At 40.8% G+C, this 18,360-nt stretch overlaps 3 protein-coding genes across 3 annotated transcripts; 1 reads left to right on the forward strand and 2 right to left on the reverse strand.

Moving 5' to 3' along the window:
* Positions 1-543: 543 nt before the first annotated feature.
* LOC140351166 (alpha-2A adrenergic receptor-like) lies at positions 544-1,689 on the reverse strand. The gene has a single exon (XM_072436893.1). It carries the CDS (start codon positions 1,687-1,689, stop codon positions 547-549), a length of 1,143 nt encoding a protein of 380 aa, XP_072292994.1. The 3' UTR covers positions 544-546.
* A 3,898-nt stretch (positions 1,690-5,587) lies between these two features.
* On the forward strand, positions 5,588-7,859 carry smndc1 (survival motor neuron domain containing 1). The gene is made up of 6 exons (XM_072436536.1): positions 5,588-5,789; positions 6,090-6,209; positions 6,444-6,580; positions 6,697-6,852; positions 7,075-7,228; positions 7,306-7,859. Exons 2-6 carry the CDS (start codon positions 6,090-6,092, stop codon positions 7,441-7,443), a joined length of 705 nt encoding a protein of 234 aa, XP_072292637.1. The 5' UTR covers positions 5,588-5,789; the 3' UTR covers positions 7,444-7,859.
* A 1,004-nt stretch (positions 7,860-8,863) lies between these two features.
* LOC140350939 (max-interacting protein 1-like) lies at positions 8,864-12,243 on the reverse strand. Its single transcript, XM_072436535.1, has 6 exons — positions 12,002-12,243; positions 11,056-11,158; positions 10,876-10,905; positions 10,180-10,294; positions 9,539-9,710; positions 8,864-9,415 (listed from the first exon to the last, which is right to left on the reverse strand). The coding sequence occupies exons 1-6, from the start codon at positions 12,237-12,239 to the stop codon at positions 9,252-9,254; spliced, it is 822 nt and encodes a 273-aa protein (XP_072292636.1). The 5' UTR covers positions 12,240-12,243; the 3' UTR covers positions 8,864-9,251.
* Between the last annotated feature and the right edge of the window lie 6,117 nt (positions 12,244-18,360).

Consider the following 18,360-nt stretch of genomic DNA (forward strand, 5'->3'; position numbering starts at 1 on the left):
AAGCCCATTTTTATTTTTATCTAATAGCAGATTTAAATTGTTTTTCTCTAATGCGTGCCCTTTTTGATTTAATATATGGTGTTTTATCATTGTTCATTGTCGTATGTTGCACCAAATCACCAAAGCAAGTTCCTATGTTTGGCAATGGCAACAAACCTTTACTGATTCTGATATACATATAATGTATATATATGTGTGTATATATATGTGTGTATATATATATATATATATATATATATATACATATACACATATAAATATATATATACACACACACACACATATATATATATATATATATATATATATATATATATATATATATATATATATATATATATATATATATATATATATATATATATATATACATACATATATATATATATACATACATACATATGTATATATTATATATAATGTGAGTACCGGTATGCATGTCTGTAAGTTTAACTTTGTGTAACATTTCATATAAAAATACTGTATCAAAATACACATCACAATATAATTCAACATATACATATACATATGTAAAAGGAGGATTGCTTATACCCTGTGTTTCTGTCTACACAGAATCTTCCTGAATGAGCGCCTGAAGTCATTGTTGAACACAGTGTATATGATCGGATTGAGTGAGCTGTTGCAGTACCCGAACCAAAAGAACAGTTTGAATAGTGTCTTTGGAACGTTGCAGGATTGACACAGAGCGGTCAGCGTGTAGGTGAAGAAGAAGGGGAACCAGCAGAGAACAAACGCCCCCATGACCACAGCCAGGACAGACGTGAACCTCCTCTCTCGGTTCTGCCTTCCCTTCCACCTGCTCCTCTTGCTGCCCGACTGCACCTCCGACTTTGGGGTGCTCTCTCCGGGCTTCTGCACCACTCGGCTGATCCTTAACCCCCTTTTCAGTGAGCAAAGAGTGGCGTCGGTTGATTCTGTGGAGGAAGGGTCATCGTCTTCGCCCACTCCGTCCACTTCTCCTGCTGGCTTTTCCATATCCTCTATACCTTTGATTTCCTGGTTGCTTCTCAGGTCTTCTGAGTTGTCTCTTTGGTATCCTCTTGCCTGTGGCCGCGTGCACTTCTTGGCAATTTGGTAGATTCTTATGTAGACTGTAATCATTATGACGCATGGCGCGAAGAAGGAGGCGGTGCTTGAGAAGAGGATATACCATTTCTCTTCATTAATGTCACAAATGGGGCAGTCCACTTTACCCTCGTCCTTTTGCATTGTGATAAGCGGAGGGAAGGAAATCAGAGCTGCCAGAAGCCAAACAATAACAATGTTAACTTTAATCCTACAGGGCGTTCTTCTTGAATTATACTTAATCGCTTGAGTAACCGACCAGTATCGGTCCAAGCTTATCGCACAAAGGTGAACGATGGATGAAGTGCAGAAGAACACATCCAAACAAAGGTAGATTTCGCACCAAATTCGACCAAAGAACCAGTAACCCATGAGTTCGTTCGCCAGAGAAAATGGCACAACCAGAGTGGCGACCAGGATGTCCGCACACGCCAGTGAGACTAAAAATAAGTTCTGAGGAGCTTTCAAGGCACGACTTGTGATGACAGAAATGACAACAAGGACATTGCCGAAAACAATTACCAGAATGAGGACAGCCACCGAGATGGTCAGAGGAACAGTGTGGTGCACGTGGTAATCGCTGGTAAAGTTTAAACAATCCATCAGGACAAGCGGTCTTTTGTCTTGTCCACTAATAGTTAGGAATGTTATTAGAAAAAAAGAAAAAAAGGTTAAATATCTAAAAACAACATCTTGTAAATCCTTTGTCAGGAAGTCAACTCTGCTGGTGAGGAGGATATGTTTTGCTGTAGAAGAGAGTAAAGACTTCATACGGTCCTCCTGTGTCGCTGGGATGACCGCTTCTGGCTGCATTTCAGTGAGAGTGACAAGGGGCGGGGTTTATGCTCTGTGTAATGAGAAGCAAGCAAAAAATGTCTGATCATATTTACTGTATATACGGTAATCAAATATGCAATCATGTAAGAAGATGGTAGTTAGTTGGATGACAAGTGGCTTGTTTCTTATATTTACCTTTTGTTGTTTGATGTTGTATCTTAATAGAACAACACTAGCTATACTGTTGTTATTGTAGTTGTATTACTAATTCATAGCCGAAAGCTTTATTTTTATTATTTTTTAATTAATTAATTCAGCTGTTTCAATTCAAACAGTAGTGTGTACTGGACTTATTGATTATTTGTTTTTTGCAGCGGAAGAGACAGAATAATTAGGGGAAGCAACAAATATTCATGTAAAAATCATGTAATTATATAATCTAAAATTAAATGCAGTGATATAATATGAAACATTGTTTCTTGGTTCAAAATGTAGGCTACATTATACAACAAAGATAGCCTATTGCTATCGGGTAATTTTACAATATGGCCATTTTTTATATTTAGGCTAATATTGTTGGCTTTTTTTACCTTATTCTTTTTTTTTCTCAAGATGCTTTGATCAAAATCAGAAGTATCCTCCTTGCCTGGAGTTTTAAATAGCGAGAGCCAAACACTACCATGTTAGTTAAATTATTAAGATAAGATAAGATAAGATATTCCTTTATTGTCCCACATGGGGAAATTTCATTGGTGCAACGCAGGTAGATACAGAGGTAGATTCAGAAGAACAGATCACTTATAGGAAGTCTGAAGAACACTTTCAGTAGAAGATCTCCTATAAATAAATAAAAACTCCCATAGACAAATAAATAAATAAATACATAAATACCATTGCATGTGATCACGACAGTAATTGCACATGAATATGTGTCACGACAGCACATAGATTGCACATGAATTTCACAGTAATTGCACATGAATTGCACATGAATTCCAACAGCAATTGCACATATGACAGAATTGCACATCAGTATTAGGTTAGGTCAGTATTGCGGGTGTTCAGTACTAACAGTTTTGTTATAAAGTCTGACAGCAGCAGGAAGGAAAGACCTACGGAACCTTTCCTTCACACAGCGAGGGTGGATCAGTCTCTCACTGAAGCTGCTCTCCAGAGCGGAGAGGGTGTCCTGCAGGGGGTGAGACTCATGGTCAAGCATAGATGTGAATCCAGCCAGGACCCTCCTGTCCCCCACCTCCTGCACCGAGTCCAGAGCACAGCCCAGGACGGAGCTGGACTTCTTGATGACTTTGTCCAGTCTCTTCCTCTCCCTCTCTGTGATGCTGCTGCTCCAGCAGGCCACACCGTACAGGAGTGCTGATGCCACCACAGAGTCGTAGAAGGTCTTCAGGAGTGGCCCTGTCACTCCAAAAGACCTGAGTCTCCTCAGGAGGTAGAGCCGACTCTGGCTCTTCCTGTACAGTGCGTCTGTGTTATGAGTCCAGTCCAGTTTGTGGTTCAGATGAACACCCAGGTACTTGTATGAGTCCACTCTCTCAATGTCCCGTCCCTGGATGTTCACTGGCGAGGGGGCAGTGGGGTGGTGTCTGCGGAAGTCCACCACCATCTCCTTGGTCTTCCCCGCGTTGATGAGGAGGTGGTTCCGCTGACACCAGTCCACAAAGTCCTGCGCCAGTCCTCTGTACTCCGCGTCATCGTCGTCCGTGATGAGTCCGATGATGGCAGAGTCGTCAGAGAACTTCTGCAGGACACAGCTGTCCGTGTCATGTCTGAAGTCTGCAGTGTAAAGGGTGAAGAGAAAGGGCGCGAGGACAGTGCCCTGGGGCGCCCCCACACTGCAGGTCCGAGTGTCAGACACACAGTCCCGTGCTCTCACAAACTGGGGTCGGTCTGTGAAGTAGTCCAGGATCCACTCTGCCAGGTCGTACTCCACACCAGCAGTCTCCAGCTTGTCCCTCAGGAGCAGCGGCTGGATGGTGTTGAAGGCGCTGGAGAGATCGAAGAACAGAATCCTCACAGAGCTGCCAGGCTTTTCCAGGTGAGAGAGAGAGCGGTGCAGCAGGGAGATGACGGCGTCCTCCACTCCGATGCCAGACCGATATGCAAACTGCAGCGGGTCCATGGCTGAGCCCACGGTGGAGCGGAGGTGGTCCAGGACTAGCCGCTCCAGTGTCTTCATCAGGTGGGACGTGAGAGCCACTGGCCTGAAGCTGTTGAGGTCTTTGGGGCGCGGTGTCTTAGGCACAGGTACCAGACAGGAGGTCTTCCAGACCTGTGGTACCACCCTCAGCTTCAGGCTCATGTTGAAGACATGCTCCATAACTCCACACAGTTCATCTGCGCAGGACTTAAGGAGCCTGGGGCTGATGCCATCAGGTCCTGCTGCCTTCCTCACTTTAATCCTCTTCAGCTCACTCCTCACCTGTGCTGCTGTGACAGTCAGTGGTTGGCATTTTAGGCTATTCTAGAATGTACATTAAATAGCCTTCTTTCTAGTTTCCTCTGAAGTAACAGCACAAATGTGTTAGTGAAAAACAAAAATACCTTTAAAAATTTAAAGGTGCACTTTTTTGTGAGATACAAAACAAAACAGTAACAACAACAGCAGCAGCAGCAGCAGCAGACAGCCAATAACACATGACCAAGACAATAGACCATAGTGAACAACTGAACAACAGTCTACACATTTCAGAAGTGTGTGTGTGTGTGTGTGTGTGTGTGTGTGTGTGCATTAGAACAAAGCTAAAATGGGTTAATCATTAGTATTATTTCCATCATCAAAATGTCATATTGCCATATATTATCATACGAGCATATATATCATACACTGTCATTGTATAATAAGGTTTTTAATTGTGTCATTCAATATGTCACTTCAATCAGTCAATAATTGCATAATTTCTGCTTTCTTTTTCTTTTAAATTAAAAGGGACCATGTACAATTAGAACATCCCGTCAAAGCAGTCTAACAGCAGTCTAAGTAGAGACTCCCAGACTTCCCTCTCCCTAGACACTTCCTCCAACTCCTCCGGGGGGATCCCGAGACGTTCCTAAGCCAGCCAAGAGACATAGTCTCTCCAGCGTGTCCTGGGTCTTCTACGTCAGGAAGGCTCCTCCCAATGGGCGGGTCTTACCACAGAACAGTATTAATATCGGAGTTCTCGATCTAAAGTCTGGCGGTAATGCAACACTCGGATGCCAACTGCCATAAAACAACAACAACAACAACAACAACATAAATTCTTTTATTGACAATGACTCTTGGATGAGAGTCGAAACGTCTACTTTTTCAAACTGAGTCCAGATGACTACAACTGAAGCTTTTTCTACTATGGAACACGCCTGGACGAATGAGGGATTACACCGACATCAGTTCTGGCCTTCTCAATTTAACTGGACGCTACACTGCCCTTTTAGAATCCAACTTTTGAACTTGCTCTGCTGCTGACCAGTCCTGTGACATATAAAGCATATGTGAAAAGAATGGGTGTGTAATCGATTCCAGTCCCATTTGATCCCATGGGCTTTGAAGTCAAGGAAGGGGGGGTCACTCGTTGTTGTGTTGCTTTTAATGGTGGTGGGCAGCACATTGAAGAGGTGCATTTACCCCCACTTACTGTAGTTGTACATCTACAGTTGTATGTGTTTTACGCCATGCCATTAAACAAAAGGAGAGCAAGAGAACGAGAGAGAATGGACGGTGACATGTTGGTGTAGTGCGCTGTCCCACCACTAGAGGCAGAGGTCTGGGCTGCAAATAGTTCTTGAGAAAATGTTCAGAGAGACTTCCGTTTGCGTGCTGATGCTATCGAGTGGAGCTAACTGTTGTCCCATTTAACCACATATTATTTTACCTGGGTTGTTTAGTATTTATTTTATTTACCAAGAAAGCTTGCACATCCGAGGTAAGTGCGATAAACTCCCACACTGTTCTCGTTTGAGTTCCATCCAGATGCAGCCGTCGGTACATTGTTAGCACGGTCTTGTTTTACGTGAAAAAACCCGGTTACATTATCTTAAAAACGTCACCAAATGTTTCCAGTCTTGTTTCTATCCTGCATATAGCTGTTCGATTGAATATGTTGCGTTGATAATTGGTAATTGGGGATTATATTCGCCTCCTTTCAGTCATAATAACAACTAGTAGATTAGCATGAAAGCTAAGCCAAAGCTAACGGTGACAGCGGGTTGTGTATTTCCCGCAGATGTCGGACGATCTTGTGAAACAGTTGAGCAGCTACAAAGCGCAACTTGCTCAAGTAGAAGTTGCGCTGTCGTCCGATCCAGACAATGAAGACCTTCTTAAACTTCAGAAAGACTTACAGGTGAGTCGGTCACCATGAATATTAAGCTAACTTCGACACTTTGACACACACTCATACACACACACACACACGCATCAAAACATATCCTACCATAGCAACGTGTCTCTTTGTCTGTTTTTATCTATTGTTGGCCCCTCTTGAATGTTATGACTTCATTTGAACTTCAATCTATTGTGTCACTCGTTTTTTTAATGGGTGTTGCTAAAATGTTTTCATCCATGAATGTTTCCACAGGAAGTCATTGATTTGACCAAAGACCTCCTGACCTCACAGACGGCTGAAGGGACGTCTACCAGCACAAACCCCGCTCCCATCAAACACAAATGGAAGATCGGGGCCAGATGCTTGGCTGTGTGGAATACAGATGGACAGTAAGTTCAGTCGTAATTATAGTGTTTTATCTACTTGCAGCATTTTACTGTAAATAAAAGGCAAAAATGTGTTTAAGAATCGTACTCACCAGCTTACAGCCGTGATTCTTTGACAGGATGTACGAGGCTGAGATTGAAGAGATAGACCGGGAGAACGGCACTGCAGCAGTTACCTTCATCGGCTACGGCAATGCTGAAGTGATCCCTCTGCAGAACCTCAAACCGGCTGAAGAGGGCTCTCTTCCAGATGATCCCCTGAAGTCCAAGTCAAAGTAAGTCCTAATTTAGAATGTTTTCTTTTCTCATCTGCGCACTGACCTAACACACACTATTAAGGGTGACAGTGGCTTAAAGTACTCATCCACGCACCCAAAGGTCGGTGGTGTCCTAGGGCTAGACTCTTCGACACACCTTGCTCATGGTGCAGATTGGCAGCCTTGCTTTTGTCAATCGGCCTTAATAATAATAATAATATTTCCTATTCTCCTTTTTAGAAAAGAGAAAATTGCAGAACAGCGTGAATACAAAAAGAAGAAAGCCCAAAAGAAAGTTCAGCGGATTAAGGAGTTGGAACAGGAGAGGGAAGAACAGAAGTCCAAGTGGCAAATGTTCAACAATAAGGCTTCAACAAAGAACAAAAAAGGACAGGTACAATGCAACACAACACATTTGACCTGAATATAGTAGTATAACAATCTCTGAAAGTAAGATGTTGTCTGTTGCAGGTCAAAAGGAGTATTTTTGCTTCTCCAGAGAGCGTTGATGGAAAAGTTGGAGTGGGCACTTGTGGAATTGCCGACAAACCCATGACCCAGTATAACGACACATCAAAATACAACGTCAGACATTTAATGCCCCAATGACATCTCATGTCATATTTCACTGTATACCAGTAATTCCCATTGTGTTGTATGATTTACGTTTGCAGGCAAAGACAGATTTGGTTTTACTGGCTCGCACGTTTGTTGAAAGTGGATACGTATATGTTCCATTATAGGATCATAAACTCGACGTGATTTTCAGTGTAACCAGACTCCCTGTTAGGTACAAACAGGAGATTGTGTGTAGTGAGCAACATAAGTAGATGCCTGGTTTCACAGAAGTCAAATACTTGCCTAGTATACATTCATGTATAACGTTATGGCTTTATGGTTTTTAATGTTGCATATTTTGGAAAGCCAGAACAGTGATTATTCTAACCTTTTGTGAATGCTGAGACCACATTTAAATTGTACATATTCCACTGAAATAAAATACTTGTTCTCTGCTTTTATATATAAACATGCCTTTTTTTGTGAATGACACTGTCAACAACAAAGTAGGAAATTAATGTGTACGTGGATGTTATTTACAGATTTGACCAAGAACATGGAGGCCACACATGAGTCTATGTTATGGGTTTATTTTTGTCAGGAGACTAGCAGCACATGATTTGCAAAAGTCACCTTACTTGGACATTGTTCCCCATCTTACATTTTTTATAGTGCATTTTCCCAAACAATTAGTTGTGTGCAAGAGTGGATTTATCTCCAGGTTAAGACACAGTTTGGTAGTTACGTAGTTTGTACTACAAATGATCAGCTAACAGGGTCTAGTCTGAAAAGTACATTTGGTTTATACATTGAAAGAGACTTGCTGTGCAACTTCAGTGGTAAAAAATAGGGAATATTACAAGTTTTTAACTTTAAACAAATTTGATTACAATACAAACATACAGTACAGAAATATTGATCAAGTAAACTATAAATTAGTATTATGTCTGAGGGTATTTTTCATGCTACAATAATTTGACCATCCAAAGCACATGACATGATTGGAAAGACTACATTCAATTCAACATGCGTTGTAGCTTATACATCCAGTACAATTAAAACGTTTTTAATATTTTTTGGAGAAAAAAATATCTAAATGATAATTGTTGACTTAGTATTGCAAGTATTGCTTTGTATGTCCAATAAACCTAGTATGTTTATTGGACATGAAGCATTAAGGGATTCAAAAATGCCAAATATGAAATGCAAAAAAAGGAAATGTTAATTATTTAAAACATTTTTTCAAGCATCACCAAATATCTATAGCTACTGTACACTTAAATATACCAAAAATAAATACCATAATATTCAAAATAAATAAAAAATAAATGACACCACCGTTTGGACATTACTACGTTCTAGAGACCCCACAGTGCTGTGTGTCCTAAAGCAGAAAAGGCTCTCCCAACATTTTGGAATGCAGACATCATAGCACCTGTCCCTGTGCGACAGGATGTGCAGTTTGGAAGAAAAAAATATTTAAAAGGCAAGAAAACTACTTTCCCAATAGCGGCTTTAAGAAATTGGGCTGTTTTAGTTTTGCTGGTGTAGCTTTACTGGGGTCAAAAGCATCTGCAGCAGAAGCTTGTAAAAATAAGGGCATTCAAGTCGACCCTCAGCTTCAAAAATGAAGTTGAATATTGCCATGAGAGTTCTACTTGAGTACATAACATGATTAATGTTGAGACTCTTCAAAAGAGCCCTTGTAAATGGGACTCAACATAAGGCAAGTTCTGGGTTGGAGGAGTTGGCTTAGGCTGGTACTTCTGAACAGTTACTCTAAACTGCGAGACGGTGGAGCATTAGCCAAGTACGTTACTGTGAGGACACTGCATCTGAAGTAAGAGTGAGCTGGTGCTTCAGACATTGAAGGCCAGTTTGAGACTGCAGGTTGAGTAGCCCTCGTCACTTATGGAGCTCTGTCGGCTGCTGTGGTCATCCAGATCACTTATTCCACTTGTGCTGACACTGTCCATTTCTCCATGGGAGAATTCAGTGTTTTCCACATCCACTTCAATGTCCTCTGCAAAAATGCCAAGAGAAACATTTACTACAGTGTATGTCACTGACGGTCTCTATGTCCATTCTATATCATATTACATTATGAATGCATTAAACATGGAAGGATCTCAATGCAGGTACTGACCTCTTTCGGACTCTGTCTGATCTGTGTCTTCCTGGGATCCCAGACTGTCCATACAGAGCCTCTCTCTCTCACCCACAGGCTGAAGCTGAGCCAGCTGCCTCTGCAGATGCCTTCTCTCCCTCTCCAGGATGTCCAGTTGATGCTGACTCTTTCGGTCAGTGTCTTCAAGTTTCTGAAAATAAAGGCAGTATTTAATTTAGTAAATAATATTCAGACAGAATTTAGTAAATAATATTCCCTTCCAAAACTCACACAGGTTCCACAGACAGGATTCAGTGCATAAATCATAGTAAATAAAAAGCATGGGGCAGAAGGGGCACTCTAATATTAAAGTTGATGTTTAAATGCTTGCTACAGGCACAGTTGCATGGATAAGAATAGAATCAAAGTAATAATACAGAATATAGAACGTAAAATAATATAGAAGGTTTTGCGGTGGTCAAAGGAAGACCACATTTCCTGTCATGCTTTGTTAAGATAAGATAAGATAAGATAAGTTTTATAAGACAATATCTTTATTTAACGCAAAAATGTCCAAACTCCCATGCCAATTAAATAAGTCTTGATACCTTGATTCTAATCATATGCAGCGTTAACCTTGTGTTTGTCTAGATGTGCATGTGGGCTCTGAAATGGCAAACCTTGATGTGTGTTTTGGCCTTGTTGAGCAGTCCCAGAGTAGTGTGCCGGCTGCAGTCTGGGCCCAGGGGAATGAGGGACTTGAGCCTCTCCAAGCACAGGCGGAGGTGTGCTCGTCTGCAGGAGACAAGCATGACATCATCTTTTCTCATCCTGTGCTCTTTGTGCTGCTATGACAGAGAACTCATGTGTTTCTAATACAACGTTGTTGTTTTGGCCTCTAGGTGTAATAAATATACACAGACGACCCAAGTATTTTCATTTTCAATTACTAAATCTCAAAATGAAAAAAGTAGGTCAAGTCATGATATCGTCTCTGCAGTGGCAACCATTTTGTTGTCAAATATTTGATGAGAACAATTTTTGCGGTTTATAATTGTATTACACACTCCTGCATAGTGTAGAATTATAAACTAAGTCCTTGCTTTCTGCAAACAAACTGCTCTTATTACAGTAGAGAAATGTGTAGGCCTACATGTCCCTCAGGAGGATAACAGATTACACTTTTCCCCCATGTTTATTGTAAAATGTGTTCACACAAATAATGAAACAATCTATGGATTCTATCTCAGTTTATCTGTAGTATATGCATTTAAATTCTTAAAATCTATAATATTATTACATAGGTCTACACACACACACACACACATATGTCATATGTTCCAGACACAAGGACATTTCTGTATTCTCTCACATACCTGTTCTTTTCCAGTTCATTGTGCGCTGACCTGTTCAATTGAGAAACACATAAACAAAACAGTTATGCATCATTTAGAATGACGCACGCAGCAGACTCTGAATACAGCTTTGTGTATTGAATTTATCTCCAGAACATGGTACAAAAAATACACAATATTTTGAGAGTAATTCTCACTGACCTGCTGTGAATACTGTCCATTTTCCTGCTTTTAAATGTTCTTTGTTTCAGCTGATGTGCACTATGACTCTCTGGGTATGAAGAAGCATATCCATGCTCACACTCTGGACAGACACATGTACAATCATAAACAACATGTATGTGGCATGTACGACCTGGTCTACTACTTATGTCAATGATGGAGTGGACATTTGTCAAAGAAGAACACATTTCTGATGCTCCACAATGACTACATGTCCCATGATGCATAGGTCCTGGTAACATGAGACGTCAGGCGCGAGCGTGTCTTTGATTGGCCAGTCTCTGTGAGCCTCGCTCACGATACACGCTCGGACCAGTAAAAACTTTACAATTTGTTCCATGTGGAAACCATGTGAACCACACACACAAGGAAGCGCTGGTACATTCTCTTTATAATCCTAAAATGTAGACAGTTGTTGGCTCTGACGTTATTTAAGATGAATTGCAAACGGACTTAAAACATATTTGTTTCTCTAACGCGACATTTTAACCTTGAATTAGACTGCAAAATAGAATGTGCAGGGAAGACGAATCCCGAGATGCATGCCCCGTGCAAAACGAAAGAATAAGTGACCTAGATCATTTAGACAGATCCGGAAATGTTGTGTCGAAGTTCTTTTGTTATTCTGCTTCTGATGTCGTGTAGGCGGCAGGCTCTAAGTTATGACATTGATTCCGCTTCTGTTGTGTTGGAGGCAGGCTAAGTTATCCCCTCTTGTTGCTACAGGCCTGATCATGCAATAGCACTTGTCTGACGCCTCGTAAACGTGTTGTAAATGTTGGCTCCTCTGCCCCGCCGCAGCGGCAGGTGAGCGCGGCTGCAGCCTCAGGTCATGTCCGCCGCCTGCGTGCCTTTTGTCGCCTTCGCCTCTATTGTTGTCTGCTCGGCGCATTACGTGCTCATATTCCCACCGGCTCTTACTTACTTCCGTTGTTCCTCTCCACATTATCGATGTAATTCGCCGCATCGAGCAGCACTTGCACGTTCTTCATAAAAGTGTCGATCTGGTCCATTGCGGAACATTTGGAGTAGAACACGTCGCTGAATGAATAGTCGAGTGCGGATCGCATCTCCCCGAAATCCTGCTGGTCCATGGATGCGTCGGACTCCGAGAGCACGTCCTGGCGCCGGAGCTCGCTGCGCTGTGTCACGTATTTGACCATTTTGTTGTTGTTGTTGTTGTTGTTGTTTTGCTGCTGCAGGCTTTGGTTTTTTGGGGGAGCGAACAGCGCAGGAATTGTTCCCCGTGTCCCGTGCGTGAGCGGAGGACAGATGAAGTGGATGGAAGCGCAGCCCTGAGCCTCAGCACTTGCCCTACTTGGTGGATAATCCCTCCCCCCCCCAACGCGCGCACGGGCCATTTATTGTCATCTTTGGAGCTATAAATCGTCATTATCCACGCGAAAACAACTTGACAAGATGCTCGTTGTGTGTTGTGGTGTTGGCTGTTCACTGTCGGCGTCATATCATGGGGAAAATGAGAGTTTCCTTTTTGGATGAACGAACATTTTCTGCTTCTTAGTTTATTGCAGAGTTGTGAGATTTCTTTTTAATAGGACTGATTTACATATAGTGCTTATGAGAAAGCTGCAACTTATTTTCTTATCTTATCTCTATCATGCTAGGACAGTGTTTCCCAACCAGAGGTACTGGTGCACTGGTCATGTGTTTAAATCTAAAATAATCATTTGAAAAGTGGGCTGTTTGAGTATAAAATGTTTCTTTGTTGTTCACTGTACGCCCGTAAGTTTCTGTAGGTGTTTCTGGAGCTTAGTTAAAACAAGAAAATGTAATAGTTGGAACAGATTTTGTAATGTAATGTAATAAAACGGGTGCACATTATAGCTGGTAGTCAAGAGTGTGTGAGGAGGTTTTCAGGAGCTTTTCAAGACAAATAAGGTTGGGAACTGTAGGCTACTGGGCTAGGCTAATAGGTTTAATCAGCCTGCATAACCAAACCCCTGACAATGTGACTGATGTTCCAGGTCGACTCGTGGGGTTATCCCGTGTGCCGACCACCTTTGAGGGATGAAGAAGTCAGCCCTCTGTCCAGACTGCGAGGTGAGGAGGGGGCAAAAGGGAAAGGCTGTCTTTAGGGGTGCAGCCATGCGTGCAGACCGGTGCTGTGCCTCGGAGACAATGGCTGCAGATGGCCGGCCTGCTGCACATGTGGCCCGGGCCTGTAACGGACGCCTGCGAGACACAACACACACACACACACAGGCAGGTCCTTTCAGCTGCCTGACTCACGCTGCTGCTGCTATAGGTTACTCTCTTCATGAAGGAATACTACACTAAAGAAGAGCCTCTGTTGTTAAGAATATATGAATACGAGACTTAAAGTAGGTCTACAGCTGTACAAGAACTCAACTTTCTGTTAAAGAAGATTAGCGGTAACATGTCATAATAACTGCACTTTTGATAGCCTTAATAAAGCACGAACAAAGACTTAATTCGTAATTCTTTATTAAAGGAGACATATTAATTAGCTTTTTTGAGGTGCATAGTATTTAACTGTAACATAAATAGATCATTGTTTTACATTTTGTCAATTGTAAACCGCACTAATGACTGAAAACGGCTTAGTAATAGAAACAGGTTCATTGACTTCCTGTTCAAAATTGATAAGCCCCGCCTCTTCGTAGTGATATTTCACCATAACAAGCTGCGGATTTTCATTTACATGTTTTTATTTTTGAAAAGAGGCTATGAGACATTTTAGAAACTAGACATGTATCACTCGGAGCCTGAATTTTTCTAATAACTACAACTAAGTATAGGGATGTGGGCGGGGATAGGGGGTAAGTGAAAACGAGAATTTTCTGAGCACTCAAGCCTCAGTTGCAGGACAATACAGGATTATTCTAATGTGCAGGAACCAATCAAAATACAACTTTGAGTAAACTAATGATGAGGAAACACTGTTGTAACAAGGTAAAAAGCTCATTAAAGTGGATTTTGCATAAAATGTCCCCTTTAAGAAAGATTCAGGCTTAACCTTAAAGGCGCAATGGACGATTTTTCGGCGATTTGAGAACTCAGGCTGAAGTGCACATGCCACTCCCCCGTGCGGACTGATACAACACACACGTGCGTTTGTTTATTAGCGCGACGGATCACATCGCATCTCTCGTCTCCCATAGATTTCTGTCCACTTCTGCGTCAGCTCGAACTGTCTTTCTCCGTCTTCATTTTGCCCCGTACACTGAGGGAACTATATTATGATAGATCAATGCGCTTAGACACGCGGAAACGTGGGGATGAGCCTCACGCGGCTGCAGGTGAGCGATAGGTGCGTTTTATGATTGATACGTGGCAGGACTAATCGGCAGTCCACGCCACGAGGAAATAAGACTCAGATTTGGGCCAAAAAATTCGTCCATTCAACCTTTAACTACTTGATAAATACCCAACCTCCTTAAGTACGTAAGTTACTTTAAGCTTCAATTCATTCTTCATAAACTATTTGTTCATTATGAATTGACTGTTATTCATGCTTTATTAAGGTTAATTAAGGTGTAGTTATTATTATTAGTGTCAGATTATCCTTAAATGTACATAACATCCATCTGTATAGTTGTATTGCACTTTATTGTATACTTTTATTCATGTCATTCATGTTTGAACCTATTCTGAATGAATTTATTCATATTTTATTTTGCCTTGCCTCTTATGCCCTTGTGTTATTGTGCAACTGAGTCATTTCCCATTCTGATCAATAAAGGTATTTGATTCAAATATAGCTTTAATAAACCATTTAGAAAGAGCTATTAAAGTGTTTGTATCAATGCCATACTTCCATGAATTATAATAAACAAATCTATAACATACTGATTCCATCATTCAAATGTAAATGATGAAATGTGTACTCTTTGACTTCAAACAAACGTACTTTTCCCACAATCTAGTACAGTATCGCTTGCCTGCCTGCATAGAAGTCCATTATTATGAATTATTCAGACTTTGACATGACCCTGCTCCTGTCTCCACACTGAGAGCCTCAGTTGGCGTCTGCCGCTACAGTAGGTGTCACAGAGGCGCATTGGGCGCGCTCTGATATCAGGCAGGGTGCTGGTAAGTTGACCCTTTGTGTAGAATGTGACCCAAGTGAGTAATCTGAAAAGCCCCAGGATTACATCAGTGTCCTGACTGTCACAGTCACAGTCATTTGTCCTGCTGCAGTGTGTTCTTGGAATGTAAAAAATATATTATTTTATAGACCAGTAATTGTACACTTTCAGAATCAACAAAATGATCCACCAAGCAGCAACACAAAAAACAATACATTTTAAATATATAAAAGAGACCAAGAAAGTCGCTGCAGTATAAAGATGGGCTTCAGATGACATCATATATGACACAATCATATAATGGGGTGTATACATATATGTATATATATATATATATATATATATATATATATATATATATATATATATATATATATATATATATATATATATATATATATATACATATATATACATATATATATAAATCTGTGGAGAGGCGTGTGCTTACAATTAGAATTCAGGTATTTTTGATCAATAAAACAGCAGAAATAGAGCTCGGGATGGAACGTCAAAAAACTTCGGTTCACATGGAAACCCGCCATGTTTGCTCTTGGTGTGCTAAACATACGATACATTACCCTCCTCCCTCTGTGTGGACTCTTTTTCTAAGCTCGGGTCCTTTACCAGAGGCCTGGGAGCTTGAGGCTTCTGCGCAGTATCTTTGCTGTTCCTAGAAATGTTCTTGACTGAGATGTTTTTCCAGGGATCTCTGAGCCCTCAGTTTTTCATGTTCCTTTTTCCTGATGTTGCCATCACTTGGTATTGCCACATCAACCACAACAGCTTTTCTTCTGCTGTTCATCCACTGAGTCAAGTACGCATGTCATTTCCATTTTGCGCATGACCAATATTGTGTGCAGTTTGTGCTATCTATTTTTTCGTGAGGGCCTTTTCCCTGCCTCTAGAGAATACTTCAAAGGAAACCATTTATTGTGTCCATGGCTGTTTTTTTGAGACCCAAGTACAGTGGGAATGAAATCCAGTGGGATGGTAGTGTCAAAAACTGCCTGTAGCACTTTATTGATCTCAGTCCAATATTCTGAGCAACAGAACAGTCCCAAAACAACATGGTAGTAGTTTACCTCCTGGATGCCACAGTTAGCCTTTCCTTGTGAATAGTGAGCACTTTGACATGGGGTTATGATAAAACATGTGATTTTGTGGTTCTCCACTGAGATGTACACATCACATTTTCCCATTAGTCTAAATAAAGTTACCCTCTCATTCTCATCTATGTTTAATATAATTAGTAGTGTGGCTGTCCAAATTGTTAATACTTTAATATAATTTAGATATTTTTATTCCCCAGATCACTCTTTAAAAAGGGCCTTGATCTCAATGGGTTCTTACATGGTTATTTTTAAAAAATAAAATAAATAAATAATATAATTCCCCTTGAAAATTGTGATTTATTAGCCTTAATAAATATTTCCGAGGGTTAACATCATTACTGTGTTTCATTTCTTGATTATAATAACTCCTGTAAAAAGCTATAAAAGTCCTGTTTCTCAAAGTCAAATAATTGTTTCAACATATCACAATGCTTTTCCTTTAATTATCTTTTACAACAAGCTCAGCTTTTTATTAACTGACATTCCTCGTGGTGATCTGTATTTACATCTGTAGATTTTGATTATTCCCATCAAAAATCCAGTTTGGTTGAGAATTCCCTCTGTCAGAGTATCAGCACATGCAAGAATCTCAATATCAATTATTCATTAATTATAATCTTTTTTCCCCTTCACAATAATCATAACACTATATTCTTATTGTGACATCCCCGGTGTGTGTCAGATCTCCCTGTTCTGTGAGTAAGCTGTGAGGCGGGCCTGTGGTTTGAAAACAATGGGTGCCCTTTGCCCTGAGGTTAGGGGGGCAGAAGGGCTCTCCAGAGGGTCGTAGGGTGTCACCTGTCTCCTCGCCTGCTTAACACACTCCGGACGGGGGCGGGGCTTACTAAGTATTGTCATCCAATCAAATACCACCCATCAAATACACACACTGGCCTTTATACAAGTCGCTGAATACTTTGATGACGATTAGCTGTACTTTATCAGTAAAAGGCCTGCAAGATATATACTAAATACAATCTTACACAAAAAGTGTATCCTACAACTTACAGTGGGTGGAAACAGAACACCTGGAGGAAACTTACGCAGACACCGGGAGAACATGCAAACTCCACACGGAAAGGCCCCACACCACTTGGGTGCAGTTGGTTAATATTTATCAAAGCTTATAAAATGACAGAAAGTAGCCCTGAGTTCAATAAAGCAATCCCTTCATTAGTAAGCATAATTCTATCCTATATTTAATCAAACTTAAATATTATATGTCATGTGTTTGTCTAGATTTGAATGTGCTGTGTTCCCTTCTGCAAATGTACCTGCAGTTACTGATGGAGAAACCTTGAACCTTGATATTTGTGTACATTTGGACAGAAAAGTTGTTAAGAGGGTTGTTGGGTTGTCAAAGTATTGAAAACCAGAGGCTAATCAATACTAAAACTAGTATCAAAACGATATAATCATTTGATCGAGTATCCTTAAAAAATCACATTAACAAGACAAAACAACAACATAAATTAACAACAAGAATTGATTATTTTCTTAGTATCGAAATTGAGTTTGAAATGTTAGTATTGTATTATATTGCAGTTGCAATTATGTATTTTTAATAGGATTTCCTGTGATTTTTCGTGAAAACAGTTAAGTTAAGAAATTGTAGTTTAAAGTAAAATGTGAAATGAATTTCAGTGTTGCAAATGGAACGTGTCTTGCATTCTAGTTGCCATAACGCTAAAAAAAACACATAATATTTTGTAAAATGTTTTTTACTGTGCTATAGGATGACAGTTGGCCTAATTAGTGCACACAATTAGTCTTTTGAAGCAGACATTTCCCTTGTAGTCTTTCCATGGCTCTGAAGTGTGCGGGGTGGGGGGGGTGTAGGTGCAGGCCTATGTCCTGACACTCCCCCATCTCCAACACCTGTTGGAGACACCAAATCTCCTCTTTGTCTCGCCTACCACACTCGGTGCATTACCATGACAACAGCCATTGGTATCATGGCAGAGGCCTTACTTTACACATTCACACGCTCAATTATCTGTGAACAGAGTGCATTGTTTTAAAGGACGCTGCCTGTTCCTCCACACTAAAGCTGTGCAAATAATGCTGCAGTGCAGGAGGGAGCCTTTCCCAAAGTGCAG

The sequence above is a fragment of the Eucyclogobius newberryi genome, unplaced genomic scaffold (genome assembly GCF_026437365.1).
Source record: "Eucyclogobius newberryi isolate DKJ021-1_F unplaced genomic scaffold, fEucNew1.0.hap1 SCAF_8, whole genome shotgun sequence".
Lineage (NCBI taxonomy): Eukaryota > Metazoa > Chordata > Actinopteri > Gobiiformes > Gobiidae > Eucyclogobius > Eucyclogobius newberryi.

Coding starts and splice junctions, on each gene's coding strand:
- LOC140351166 (XM_072436893.1), bottom strand. CDS start 1,689: ATGGATTGTTTAAACTTTACCAGCGATTACCACGTGCACCACACTGTT.
- LOC140350939 (XM_072436535.1), bottom strand. CDS start 12,239: ATGGTCAAATACGTGACACAGCGCAGCGAGCTCCGGCGCCAGGACGTG. Junction 11,159..12,001: donor TGTGGAGAGGAACAACGGAA/GTAAGTAAGAGC, acceptor GTGTCTGTCCAG/AGTGTGAGCATGGATATGCT. Junction 10,295..10,875: donor AATGAACTGGAAAAGAACAG/GTATGTGAGAGA, acceptor TGTCTCCTGCAG/ACGAGCACACCTCCGCCTGT.
- smndc1 (XM_072436536.1), top strand. CDS start 6,090: ATGTCGGACGATCTTGTGAAACAGTTGAGCAGCTACAAAGCGCAACTT. Junction 6,210..6,443: donor AACTTCAGAAAGACTTACAG/GTGAGTCGGTCA, acceptor ATGTTTCCACAG/GAAGTCATTGATTTGACCAA. Junction 6,581..6,696: donor GTGTGGAATACAGATGGACA/GTAAGTTCAGTC, acceptor ATTCTTTGACAG/GATGTACGAGGCTGAGATTG.